We start from the raw sequence: 12723 nt of genomic DNA on the forward strand, positions 1-12723 counted from the left end.
ATCAACTTCTTATTCATCCGATTCTGTTGTGAAAAAGTAAAAACCAATGAATATGTGAGTTCTGATGTGAAACTGTAATATGAGTGGAAACATAGCTAATCAGCTCCTGGTTGAAGTTCATTGAGATGCTGAAGCGTGGTGATTTCAGTCAGTCACAGATGATTTACCTTCTTTACCTAATTCAGATCAATTCAGACAGTACAAACAACCACCAGATGTCTCTGTTAAATCCGCCTCTCAAGTCCCGCAAGAGAACCAGAGGACGATCACAGCGCCGTGCTCCCACTGAGAGGAAATACATTTGACTCATTTTTCTTTTTTATGGTCATATTTTCCAAAGTGTGCAATGGTTTCTGTCCAAAAAGAGAAAGTTAAAATGCATTTCTTCCACAGCTTTTTGTTTAGTTCCTCTGTATCATAGTAACAGGTATCCAGCACCGTGCACATGATAAATACTGAAACAATAAGAACTGCGTCACTATTAAACTCCCTACTTTTACCTTTATGTTTACAGGGACATAGCTGAAGCCCAGAAATATCCATAGAAACTTTAATAAAGTATATTCTCGTTCTACAGAGCACCCGCTTTAAAGACTTTGCTTTTTAAAAGTAGACAGTTTGAGAGCTGCATGATCTGATTAGTCTTTCATACGGTTTTCATCCCAGCTATTAAACAGCAGAAGAAATACTGACAGTTCATAGTTTTTCATGACAAGGTCCACACACACACACACACACACACACACACACACACACACACACACACACACACACACACACACACACACACACATACGTTAACAATCCTCTGGGCACAGTGGGTGCAGCTCTCTCTCCTCTTGTCATGCTCTTTTGTGGCCTCACAAGGGCGGCCTTTGTGTGCCATCAGAGTGTGACCGGGTGCAAGCGCGTCTGAGAAGAGAGTATGTGCATATTTGTTTCCCAGTGTCTGTTTATGCAGGAGTTGTGCATGTATACTGGTATGTTGTGGCCTGTTTATGAGCTGCTCTCCCACTGCGCTGGCTCGGATCCAACCAGTCAGTAGGACAGTGCAGATTGAGGACAGAAGAGAAAGTGAGCCTCATTTCTCACTTCACGCTACTGCTTTGTTGTTAGAGCAGGCAGGCCAGTGTTGAGAGGGGCATGGAGGGGTGAAATTAGAAGGGACTGTTGGGGGCAGGTGGAAGGGAAAGTGGAGAGAGGCCAGTGTTCTGGTGGCGGTGGTACCAGAGACTTTCTCTCAGCTCATGTTTCTCTTTACAGTCTGCTTGCTGAGCTCATGTTTGATGTATTAATCTTCCAAAATGTCACAAGTCTGTCATCAGGTCCATCCGGTGCCAAAGGTACCAGTCCTGCATCATATTATAACATCAAAGTTATTTTTCCTATCGCTTTACCGTCCCAAAAAATAAATCACAATGTTTTCCCACTTTAAGTTGGTTGAATGCACTCTGGGGATACGCACTTGTCTTTGAGAGAAGACTGGTAAAAGGAGGTGAAAGGGGATTTTCAGTCTACTTTGTCGTTGTTGTTGGAATGAACAGGCTGGCACTGGGCTAAAGCCGAGAGGGAGGAGGAGGAGGAGATGGAGGAAAACGCTTTGGTGGAGGCAAACGGTTCCCTGGGTTTATGTTTCCGATGCAGGGCAATCGCAGCCAGAATGCTGATGATGTGCACGTGGAAGTACATCGACCTAGAAAAAACAGAGTGCATCATTTTCTAACTTAATCAGTGTGAAAATGTTACATGACCAAGAAGAACAGGCCACAAAATATCATGTTAACAACTAAAATGTAACATATTTTAAAATGGTTTTTTTTTTGTTTTTTTTAAAAAGAGAGAGAAGTGGGGCTTAACTCTGCTTTTCAACCTCAGTACATGTCATGATCCAATAAAAAGGGCATTGCTGGCACTGTAGTTCTTGACATACCATATGTTATCAAAAGCCTCCAAATACATGAATACTAGTATTTCTAGTATTTGAATGTTTCAGCAAAAGGACATTTAAGAAAGAATTTCATAGTCTGTTGAGTTGATTCTAAGCAATAACTTCCAGAAAATGAATACTGCAGATACATTTGTGGCAAAACATTACTTAAACTCTGCCAAAGTGTCCACAGGGACAGACTTACTGGCCCACAATCTCTTGGTCACCAGTTCACGTGTTTAACATTTTTGGACAGAGACAGAATATGAATTAAAATAGTAATTTAAATTGGCTCAGAGATGACCAAGACATAGATGCACTGGTCCTCAAAGGTAAAGGTTTGTTTCCCATTAAACACAGGTGCAGTGAGCTGTGGACTTGTACGTGCACAGTGGATGCACACACTTCAATGCATACTACAGCTGACGGGCTGTGCACACAGATGTTTTCTTCACGTGCAGAAAATAAAATGGCGGGGCGTTTGGGTGTCCTAATGTTAAATGTGCATACTGCAAATCTGCAAAGTCTGGACTGGAGGGACACTTGTTGCATGTCATACCTCATCCTTGTATTCCCCAACAGAAGGGGAACACAGTAAATTGGTGAGTGTGACAAGTACTATTCATGAAAAGATGGAGCATCAGTTGTTAGTGACTTGTAGTGTGTACAATCTGCACTATCAATACTTTTTGGCTGAGTGTGGATGTCTGCACAGGTGTTCTTGCTTTATTTCCCATATATGAACACGTGGCAAGTTGATGTCATTTAGTCTCACCCGGCCTCACGGATGAGGGAGCATAAATTGGGTTGTCAGAGAATAAGTTAAAGCCAGTTGAGACATACCTGTAATAAACTATAGTGTCGTCTACTGCAAGAAGTAGAAAAGGCATGACAGTGTAGCAGATGGCCAGCTGCGTGGCGGCCCAAGTTAAGATGTCGTAGCCCAGCTTCAAGGATCTGGAGCCCAGGAAGTGGTGGCGAACAGACTTCCGTATCTGGCAGGGAGAGACAGAGAGGAGTAAGTTATTGTTGTCACACAGGGGAAAAGGTTAGTCTATATATGCTCTACTGTTGTCTGATTATTTAGACTACTAAAGCTACAACAGTATGTTATATTTTGCCATTTTTACTTACTGGTTTACCTTTGAATCTTCACAACTAACCTTAACTACTATATGAGAAATAGAGGAAGAGCAGAGCTGCCGTTTTGTAATAAAAAGTCAGCTGGTCAGAGGAACAATTTTGGTTTAAACAGATATTAAACACACTTTCATACTCTAAACACACGTCTTTGTTTGGAGTCGTACTGAAAAAATTGGTGTGGCTTTAGATATCCTTAATCTTAACAAAGCTATCAGAATTGCAGGGTTGTCTCCCAAGTCTTCAAAATTGCAGTATGTTGCTCGTTTCCATTTTTTGTATACAGTTCATTTTTTTTTCCAGTTGTAAGTTGGAGTAATTGCTTGATTTTCCAGAGGAGGTAGGTCACTCACAGCTCGTGCTGCCATGGTGATGGGGATGGCTGTGAGGAAGGTGAAATAGTACCCTGGATAAACACCGTGCCACAGAGCAGACAGGATGAAGGTCAACGCCAACCGGTGCTTCGGGGCTCGGTCATAACACACCCTGAAAAGAGGAAGAAGAGAGGAATTCAGGGAAAGAGAACCTGTTAAATAAAATAAAACACTATGGAGGGTTCTGATTATTTAAATAATGAGTTGAGTTAACACTCACGTTTTGAGCCAAATTCCTGTTCGAATATTCCAGTTGTCTATGAAGGTCTTGAAGCTGGTTGCTGTCTGAAAAAAGATCAGTCACAACACTGACAGTGTGCTCCAATGCTTAATTCACTATCACAATGAGTGCTAATAGGTCATGCTCTTTCTTTTCTTTCCCATCATGTAAAACATAGAGGGTACCTCGATCCCGATGATGCTGATGTTGCAGATGAGGTCCCAGGACGGCTTTCCATTTTCATCCATCCCCAGGAAACCATAACCTGCAGCGTTGTTGACTGCATCCGCTGATGAAACAGACGAAAGCAATCACATGGCAATAAAATATAAAATTTGTCCCCATCATATTAGCACAGACAATTGGCCAGACAAAACTCACCTAGAGTCCAGGCGAAGTAGAATTTGGGCCTTGCAGCTTGTATGGAGAAGAAAGCGTACATGAGCCTGGTGAGGAAGGGGGCCTGGCTGACAAAGTGGGAGTTGATGTTGTACTTTATCGGCAAGGACCGAGTGACGATGAGGAAGGACAGCATACAGCCGCAGCAGACCAGTAGCTTTCTATAGACAGCGTTCTGCATTGAAAAACACAGAATTACTCAGCATCGATGGAAACTCACTTTACAAAAGCCAAATGAGACCAGAAGAAATTAGTCACATTTAGGACCAAGACCTAAATCAGAGTAACAGCTTCCAGGTTAAAGGAAATCTCAGAGCAGATTGGATCTGTATACAAATCTGGATACCCCAATGCTATTAAATCTTGGATAGACCTGTGCTAATGAGCCACATGTCTGCAACTGAATAGCTCCATCCATTTAGGAGACTTTATTTTTAGCAAGTCTGCACCAGCCGTGAAGTGTTCACTTTTATTACAGCCTCCTTAAACCTTTAAGTTTTACACCAAAAATCAAGGAGCGAGGAACGAGGACAATTACTGCTTTATGATGACTTTATTCCAGATGACAGACAGCATGAAAAACTTAATGATGTACTTTTGACGTTTTTAGATAATATTCCTGTGAATATACAAATGAAACTAAGAAAAGATGTATTTGTGAACTTACCAGGGGTGACGGGTCCAGTGTCTTATCATAGCCGTTCTGCCCGTTACACGTCCCAGGATGTTGCCTGAGCCTCCTGCTGACGTGTCTGCCCTCTATGAAGTCTATGTAGTCCGTATAGTTACTGCACGGCCCCACCAGGATGCTCAGGAAGTTCAGATTATAACTCAGGTACTCAATGAGAGAAGGCCTCACACTGCAGAGAGAAGAGGAGGACCCTTTCATATTCAGTATGACAGGTATAGTCACTTCAGGTTAAATGCAACAGTGTCATTATGTATTTTCTAATAAATGGGGTGGAAATATGAGAAATTCATGCCATTTATCTTTAGATAAAAATTAAACAATCCAACATGGCTCCTGTAAACCTGTATTATTGCTTGGCAGAGGAAAAGCTTAAGGTTCATAAGAGTAAATAAACAGAGATGTTTTTACATTCACAGTGTTATAAATGTTATGAATTAGCTTAAGATCTTGTCCCTCTGACCCTCCACGGCAGTTCGAGAGCATTTAAGAGAACCAGGGTTAGGTATAGACAACTAGTTATAAACTATATGTAACCAGTTCTACAATCTGAGGAATCAGGAAGTCATACAAAAATCTGATTTTCAATGTGCTTATTGATTCTTGAAAGCAAAGTTGCCAACTAACCGTTTGTATGTGTTATGAATGTATTCAAGCATGTATACTATACTTACAGCACAGCCAGAAATTAAACATAAAACTGCAATCAGAGTAAATAAAATGAAGTTGTAGCCAACCATACAGGTAGCACAGGAATCTTAAAGTAAAGTAAAATAATATATAAATCACCAGATTTACCGGGTTATCACACAAGTGGGACACTCGATTTTATGACTGCTTTTTAATACATTTTTGAATGTATTATAAAACGGCATGCATGGTACACTGATGGATGTGATTTTATTGATTCACATGCACAAACATGTAAGATCTTCCATGCAAAATGATGCCTCTTTTCTAAGTTCCAAGCATGCTTTTTTTCATGAACAAGCTATTCACCATGATTTCATCCCCTTGTCATTGTCCTTCGTGGCTAAAGGAAAAGAAATAGTTATTTATGCTTTCAATAAGGTGTTAATTCAGATGCATTCTGACAGCATTTAAAGTATCTCTGCTTCTGTGTGTTGATACAATTTAACCTTGTAGTGTAGAGTATATACTGCACACCACAAAGGTCACGTTTAAAAGCAAAGAACGTTAAATTCAGTATGAGACCTCAGAGACCTCCAATCTATTATTAATAGGCTCTATTCTGTTTCCAAATCCCCTTAAAGTTTTACACAGCAACAAGTAAAAACAGTAAAAACTTACCTTATGGCCATTAACTTCTGCTCCGATGTCAATTGTTCATTTTTCTTACACAAACCTAAAAAAGTAACGAAATCATGGCTGTATTTAATCTGGTTTTTCCACATGTTGCTGGGAGCATGTGGCTCTAAAAGACTTGGCAACATCTGCCGAGTTTGCATGTGTGTGTTTGTGAGCCTCCACTCGTCTGTCTTACCGTCATGGAGCTGGAAAGCCAACGTGGTGATCTTCTGGGTTACTATCATCAAAGGTCTGAGCAGGAGAAAACAAATAAGTTGTTTTACTTTTTAATTTGATTCTACAAGTTTGAAAATGTATTAAATGGTAAAGAAAATGGTGATCATCTTTCAGCAGTTAGAGGTTTTAGCCTCACCAACCCAGTCTGATATAGGTTTCAAAGTCAAAAGCAAAGACCATGACAGCCTAGTAAGCAGCATGTTTGTCTGTCAGTCAGATGTTTGAGTGACAGAGAGCCCTTTTTAATCTTTTTATTTACCAACTGATGTAAGACAAAGTTGAAGCAAACTGAGCCTCTGTGTGAGGCTGCAGAATTTATTCTCCCTGGTGAATCGCTTCATTCTTTTGAAGTCGTGGCAAATCAGGTCACTTATTAATCCAATGTAGTTCATTCCAGTCCCCAGAGATTCAGTTTAAAGAGCATCTCTCTTTGAAACCAGCACAGCCAGATTTTGAAAATCTAGCTGGTGAGTTGAAGTCATTCTTCAAATTCTGTATTTTTTTTTTTTTTTTAACTTAAAACTCCTAAATGGTGCTTGAGACACTGGAATCCAGTACGGCATACAAAACAGAAAAGTGCTTGAAATGAGGCAGCAGTAGAGGAAAATAAAGTCCTGTACAGTAGGTGTCACACGCCTTCCCCCTCCTTCATTCACAGACACACAAGCCTCTGTCTCAAGAATGAGAGTGTGTGTGCACAAAGGCACATATAAACTACATCTCACTGCCTTTCTCTCACTTACACACACACACACACACACACACACACACACACACACATACACACACACACATACACATACACACACACACACACACACACACACACACACACACACACACACACACACACACACAGGCTGGTTCCTGTCTGTGAGTGGGCTGCATTGTGTGCACAGCATGGAAACCCAGGCAGAGAGGGGCTGGCCGTGCGGCTGGCAGTGCCAGCTTGATGAGAGTTGGCAGTGGACTTTAGAGAAACATTTTCAGGGTGCCAGCCAGTATGTGCAACACTCCACCACTGTGGCCTGCACACTGTTTTTTGTAGCTATGTTTCTGAGTTCAGTGTCATTTCTGTTGCTGCTCAAAGTCAGAAGTTATCAGCTTAGGGAAATGCTCGCAGACAAACAATACACACAGACTTTAGATACAAACTCTGGATTAACTTTGACAGTAGAAAACCAGAAAATCACAGACGTAAATGATTGCTGTTATGTCAGGAGAAAAGTAAGTCGCACAACTTTCGCTCTACCTGATTCATTAATTAAATCCAGGGTAAATAGTGTATGTAGTGTCTGTGATTTACAACTGGCAGATAGTTCAACATGAGAGCTTTTAAAAAAAAAAATCTGGTTTTCTAATTCAGCATACGACTCTACCAAAGGCTGACTCACAGGCCTGGCTGCTCATCACCAACGTCACATGGAGTATGAGCGAAGCTGCCAACAAATTAATCCACGCTGGAACAAGGCAGAGAAAGTTGCTGAATACAGTCAGAAGTCAGCAAAGTCAGCGGTCACCTTTTAAAGAACAACCGCACAATTTATCTGGAATGGACATTTCCTATGAAACCCTGGTACCATGTCAGACATTAACCTGACCACACACGTTGTCAGTGCCATGTTTAGTCAAATAATTGTATCTGTGAATACTGCAATCAAGGTAAAACATGCAGTTCGTCAATGTGGGAAGAGTTTTGATTTCCAAAACAGAGACATTCGTAATTTTACAATCTCAAAATTATGAAACATGGCAGAGGAGTAACTTCCCATCTTTGCAACAGGAGATCCCATTTCGCTTTGTTTGTTTTCCCCCAGTTCTTCTTTCTGTATTTTTATGACGTTTATAGAGTTTTAAAGAAAAAAATGTAACAGCATAATGAAAAGTGAAACAAAAGAGAAATATACTAAGGACTAACCTGCCTGGTCTTTTGAAGCAGACTTACTTTAAACACAACAAAACTACTGTTGTCAGTAAGCAGCGAGGACCTTAACTCTACCTAGCTGGGCAAAATCGACTGTTAGCCACCCTTGCTGCCCCGTTTTTAATCAGTGGTGTTATATTTACAGAAGGCTGTGGCACTGTCCACCGTGTTAACAGGAACCACACAGTTTGGAAACTGATAACACAGGAGCTGCTTTAAAACTGAAATAACTAATATGCTGTCACCACGAGGGTGTGGTGAAAAGATTAGAGAAGAAACGAAGAAACCAAATGACTGAGATTGTCCTTACCCGGAGAAGTCAGTGGAGAGTATTCCATAGTTAAAAATGAAGACTCGGCTCACTTGGCACGCTGTCAGATAGCCCATAGCTGTCACCATGGAATACCTGTGTGTGGAGGAATGAACAACTTAATCAGATGTTCTTGCCCTCAAATACTGCGAGTAGGTCTGCCAGCTCTTGGTGTAACATTAGTTCACCCATCAATTGCTAACATTAGGCTAGATGAACAGATTTCTTTGAATAGAACAGGCAGATTATTTTCTACCCAGTTGCTCCTGTTTTTTGTTTATATCACCTCAGAAACTTTGTATATCCAGAATTAATGACTGAAGGAAGAGTTTGATTCCAGGGAAATGTTACTGTTTTCTCTGCATGCTCAGACTAAGACACCATCATGGATATCATGAAAAAGCCACTGCCTATTTTCTAAGCAAGAACTTTCACACTTGTGTTGTTCCTGCATGAGCAAAAATGAATGTTAATATTCGAACTGCACATCTCAAATTGTTTGGCAAACAATGACACAAGCCTGATTTAAGGGCCTATTATTAAAGTAAGGTCACACATATTGTGTAATGGGTGAGAGAAATACCTCAAATCACCACAGGAAATCCCTAAAAGTCACAAGTATTGGTATTATAATTACAACAGACGGATTACTAATTACTGTAGGTGTGCACTTGAGTGTCCCGAGTTTGTCGTGACTCATTTAGTCACCTCCTCTCACCTGTTGTATGTCATACAGAGGTGCCAAACACAGAATGTAGGTTCGTCCAGGGACACAATTTGAATTTACACTGTGTTTTGCTTTAACAGATCAATGCCAGAGTTAACCTGCTCAACCTGCAGGTAATCCTTGTACATGTAAATACCACAGCCCTCCCTACCTCACTTATGTTGCTCCATTCATAAAGAGAAAGAAAAAAACCACAAGCTTGACACTTGTTGACTCAAGCTAACACACACACGACTAAACATCAAGAAAAGTTCTACAAAAACACTACAAACCTGGCAGAAGAGAGAGAAATAGGCTTTTAAACATGCACACAGCCACACGCACAGTGAATCTGTCTTTATTGATCGAGCAGACTGGTCCGGCTGGCGTGTCTGGCTGTTTTTCACCTGATGTGCTTTGAGTCAGTTTCATGCTTTTAATGAGTGTTCAGGCCACATTATGACAGGGAGGTGAGGGAGGTGGCATCCGGTGCTCTAAAGTATGTGTAGGAATGTGCAGGAGGGAGAGAACTACTGGGACAGTTTGAGTCGTAGATTTACAATGAATAACCAAACCTGACTGCAGCACATAAATGATCACTATGTTTACCTTTGCCTAAACGAAGCCACATGCCGACTCCACGACAGGAAAAGGTGGGCTCGTCCACAACCAGACATACCGGGCTACCGGACGGTTACAGATTGAAGAACTACACGAATCCAATCATTTGGTCTCCATTACATATCCCAGACTTACCTGTGTACATTGTTGATGTCAGCTTTGAGGATGAGCAAGTAGCTTGCAAACACCACAGTCAGGATATGAGCCGAGTACCTGCAGAAAAGAAACTCACACCATCAGAAAATGTGCCTCATTGCTCTTATTTGAATAATACAGTGGTCTTAATTTAAAATCGACGCAGGTTTTTATGCTGTATGTCTGTAAAATGATGCAGTGTGCATGTATTAATAGTGTCTAGACATGTTTCCCCTGAAGCCCCTTAACAACACATCAAATTGGATCTCTTTTTTTGTGCACTGTCATTGTTCTGCTACGAACAGGAGTATCATTCCTGTCTGTTTGTCAGAAAGTTATACAGAGGTCAACTGTTAAAGATAACTGCTACATGTTTTCTCCCAACACATGCAAGTAATGAAGTCACGTCACCGGCTCAGAGCAGAAAATACGAGTGGCGTCGTGTCACAAAAAAGAAAATGAATGGAGCACTGTGTGGGACAGTATCATACAGTACCATCCGAAGCAGAAGATGAGAAAGGCAATGCCAAGGAGAGTGGCGACAGCATGCCTGACCAGGGGGCTGGCGTGGCCAGGACTGAGGTAGAGACGAAACCAGAAGGCAGCAGCCAGGGCAAACAGTTGGCATGCCAAAAAATTCACCTATGGGGGGGAGACAGAGAAGAGGATAGGGCTGTAAAGCTGCTCAAAATACTCAACAATGTGTTGTTTGATGAATGGCAAAAATAACTTCTAATACTTTATAGGCAGATATTGTGACTGCATGGTAGGATTATTATGAATTTGATTAGTTTTTCCAATTTACTTAGTGATCCATCATATAAATTCAATGCACATAGTTTTGCTGTGCATGTTACCTTCATTTTGTCACTATTTTGGAGAGGAAAACACATGGAAAGCTTTTAATACTATTATAATCACACTGCAAAGTGGGCGTAAAGGAATCACTGCATGTCTCTCTAACAAGTGGCACAACAGACCATTCATTCATGACGTGGAGGGCTATTCATGAGGCAGCACAACTTGGAGAAATGCGTTATAATTCTTCCCAAATAACCCCATATGGTTGTGCCTCACGGGCTGATAGTCGTACCTGATCAAGAGGGAAGCCCAAGCATTCACTGACAGGCTGCAGCCACCTGGATCCAGTGGTTTTAAACGCAGCGTCCACCGGCTCTCCCATCCTGAGTACTTTTATCCGTGGCGATGCCTCAGTGCTCCCGGTTGTCTTTTTCCCCTAAATTTTGAACTGACTACTTAATATTTGCTGTGACTGAAATTCATCGTTTTCCCGAGCGGACCCCGTGACAAGTCAAACCAGGTTGCAGACCAGGGACAGCGCTCCCAGGCTGCTCTCTGTCCTCCTCCTTCTTTTCCTCCTCGTCAGTACCAGTCAAGTCAGACCGAGAACACAAAGCTCTTCCGGTTAGTGCTTAAAAAAATAAAAGCATGTCCGAGGAGAATGCACCATCCAGTTTTAGACTGTAAATAGAAAGCAAACTACGATTGCACGTAAGTAGAAATATGTTCTATAATTTTCTTGTATCCTCAAAATGTCCTGTCATTAAAGAGGTTTTGTTAGTGTTGATCTCACGAATTCGATTTCGTGTCCCTCTCCTCTTCAAAAGTAAAAGTGTAGATATATTGTACTTGTATTATAAAACAAGTTAATTGTAAACATTTGAAGAGACAAATAGTGTGTAATATCTAGTAATTTTAAGTAGGATGTTATAATTTCTTCTACAAGTTATTACATATAACATTTAAAACTTGACTCAACATGAGTTGAATACCATACCAGTGGTTATATCCTAGAGGAAGAATAATTCAGAGCATTTACTTAAGTTAAAGCACTAATACCACACTGTGAAACTACAAGTCCTGCATTTAAAATCTTACTTATGTAATAGTATGCAAGTGTGTTCCCTGTCAGAGTTCTACGATTATAAATAATGTTTTTTGATTAATAGCACAGCTCCTCATTTGAACTGCTTCATATAGGCTATTTTTGTTTAATCTACGGCATTGTATCATATTCTATGAGATCATCATTTCTATGTAGCTTTGGTGTCCTGTAAGAACCACATATCTCCAAAAAGTCAACAAGCTCAGACAAATGCTCCTCTTATCAGCTTGATGTCAATGCATTTTCCACTAGATGTTTTTTTAAATAGTTGGGTTAGAGAGGAGAATTTTCTCAACTTGTGAAGACAAGTAGCCCCCAGTTTGTATGTAGATATAATATGAGTAAATGTAATTAGGTACATCGTCCAGCTGCTATTTCCTCACTCCAATAAGAAGTTGGGTTTTGTTAGACATTCTTGGTAACAGAAAATTACTCGTGACACAGATTAAGACTGTGAATGCATATTGTCAACCAGAGATTTTGTCTCCCAGTGAAAGGATACACACTTCCTTCTTTTTTTTTTTCTTTTTTAAAGTTGATCGTACATGATTGCTCAAAACCTATTTAAAATTGCTGAAATAAAACGTGACGTTTGCAGCTGATTGTGACCCCTGACCTCAGCGTTGAGGGGAACAATAGGAAATAATATTCTCCTATTGGAATTCATTAAATGTCACGTTAATTATTTTAAAAAAAATCTAGCATTTCAAGCTGAATTCATAAATGTTTCCCTTTTAAAGGTCACACTTCTAATGATCTTAACAAAAATGGCCATGTATTGAGGAAAACTTGATATTTGGGCATTAGTTATGACTCACAGCTATAACT

The 12723-nt window shown here is 40.6% G+C and overlaps 1 protein-coding gene across 1 annotated transcript; it reads right to left on the bottom strand.

Annotated features, from left to right (window-relative positions):
* Positions 1-789: 789 nt before the first annotated feature.
* Positions 790-11370, bottom strand: mboat1 (membrane bound O-acyltransferase domain containing 1). Its single transcript, XM_069143196.1, has 13 exons — positions 11083-11370; positions 10486-10631; positions 9990-10067; positions 8528-8623; positions 6253-6308; positions 6060-6114; positions 4728-4920; positions 4043-4235; positions 3847-3950; positions 3662-3726; positions 3421-3553; positions 2771-2922; positions 790-1693 (listed from the first exon to the last, which is right to left on the bottom strand). The coding sequence occupies exons 1-13, from the start codon at positions 11170-11172 to the stop codon at positions 1510-1512; spliced, it is 1545 nt and encodes a 514-aa protein (XP_068999297.1). The 5' UTR covers positions 11173-11370; the 3' UTR covers positions 790-1509.
* Between the last annotated feature and the right edge of the window lie 1353 nt (positions 11371-12723).

The sequence above is a fragment of the Embiotoca jacksoni genome, unplaced genomic scaffold, assembly GCF_022577435.1.
Source record: "Embiotoca jacksoni isolate LCO1_2020_lvr unplaced genomic scaffold, fEmbJac1.0.p SCAF_11, whole genome shotgun sequence".
Lineage (NCBI taxonomy): Eukaryota > Metazoa > Chordata > Actinopteri > Embiotocidae > Embiotoca > Embiotoca jacksoni.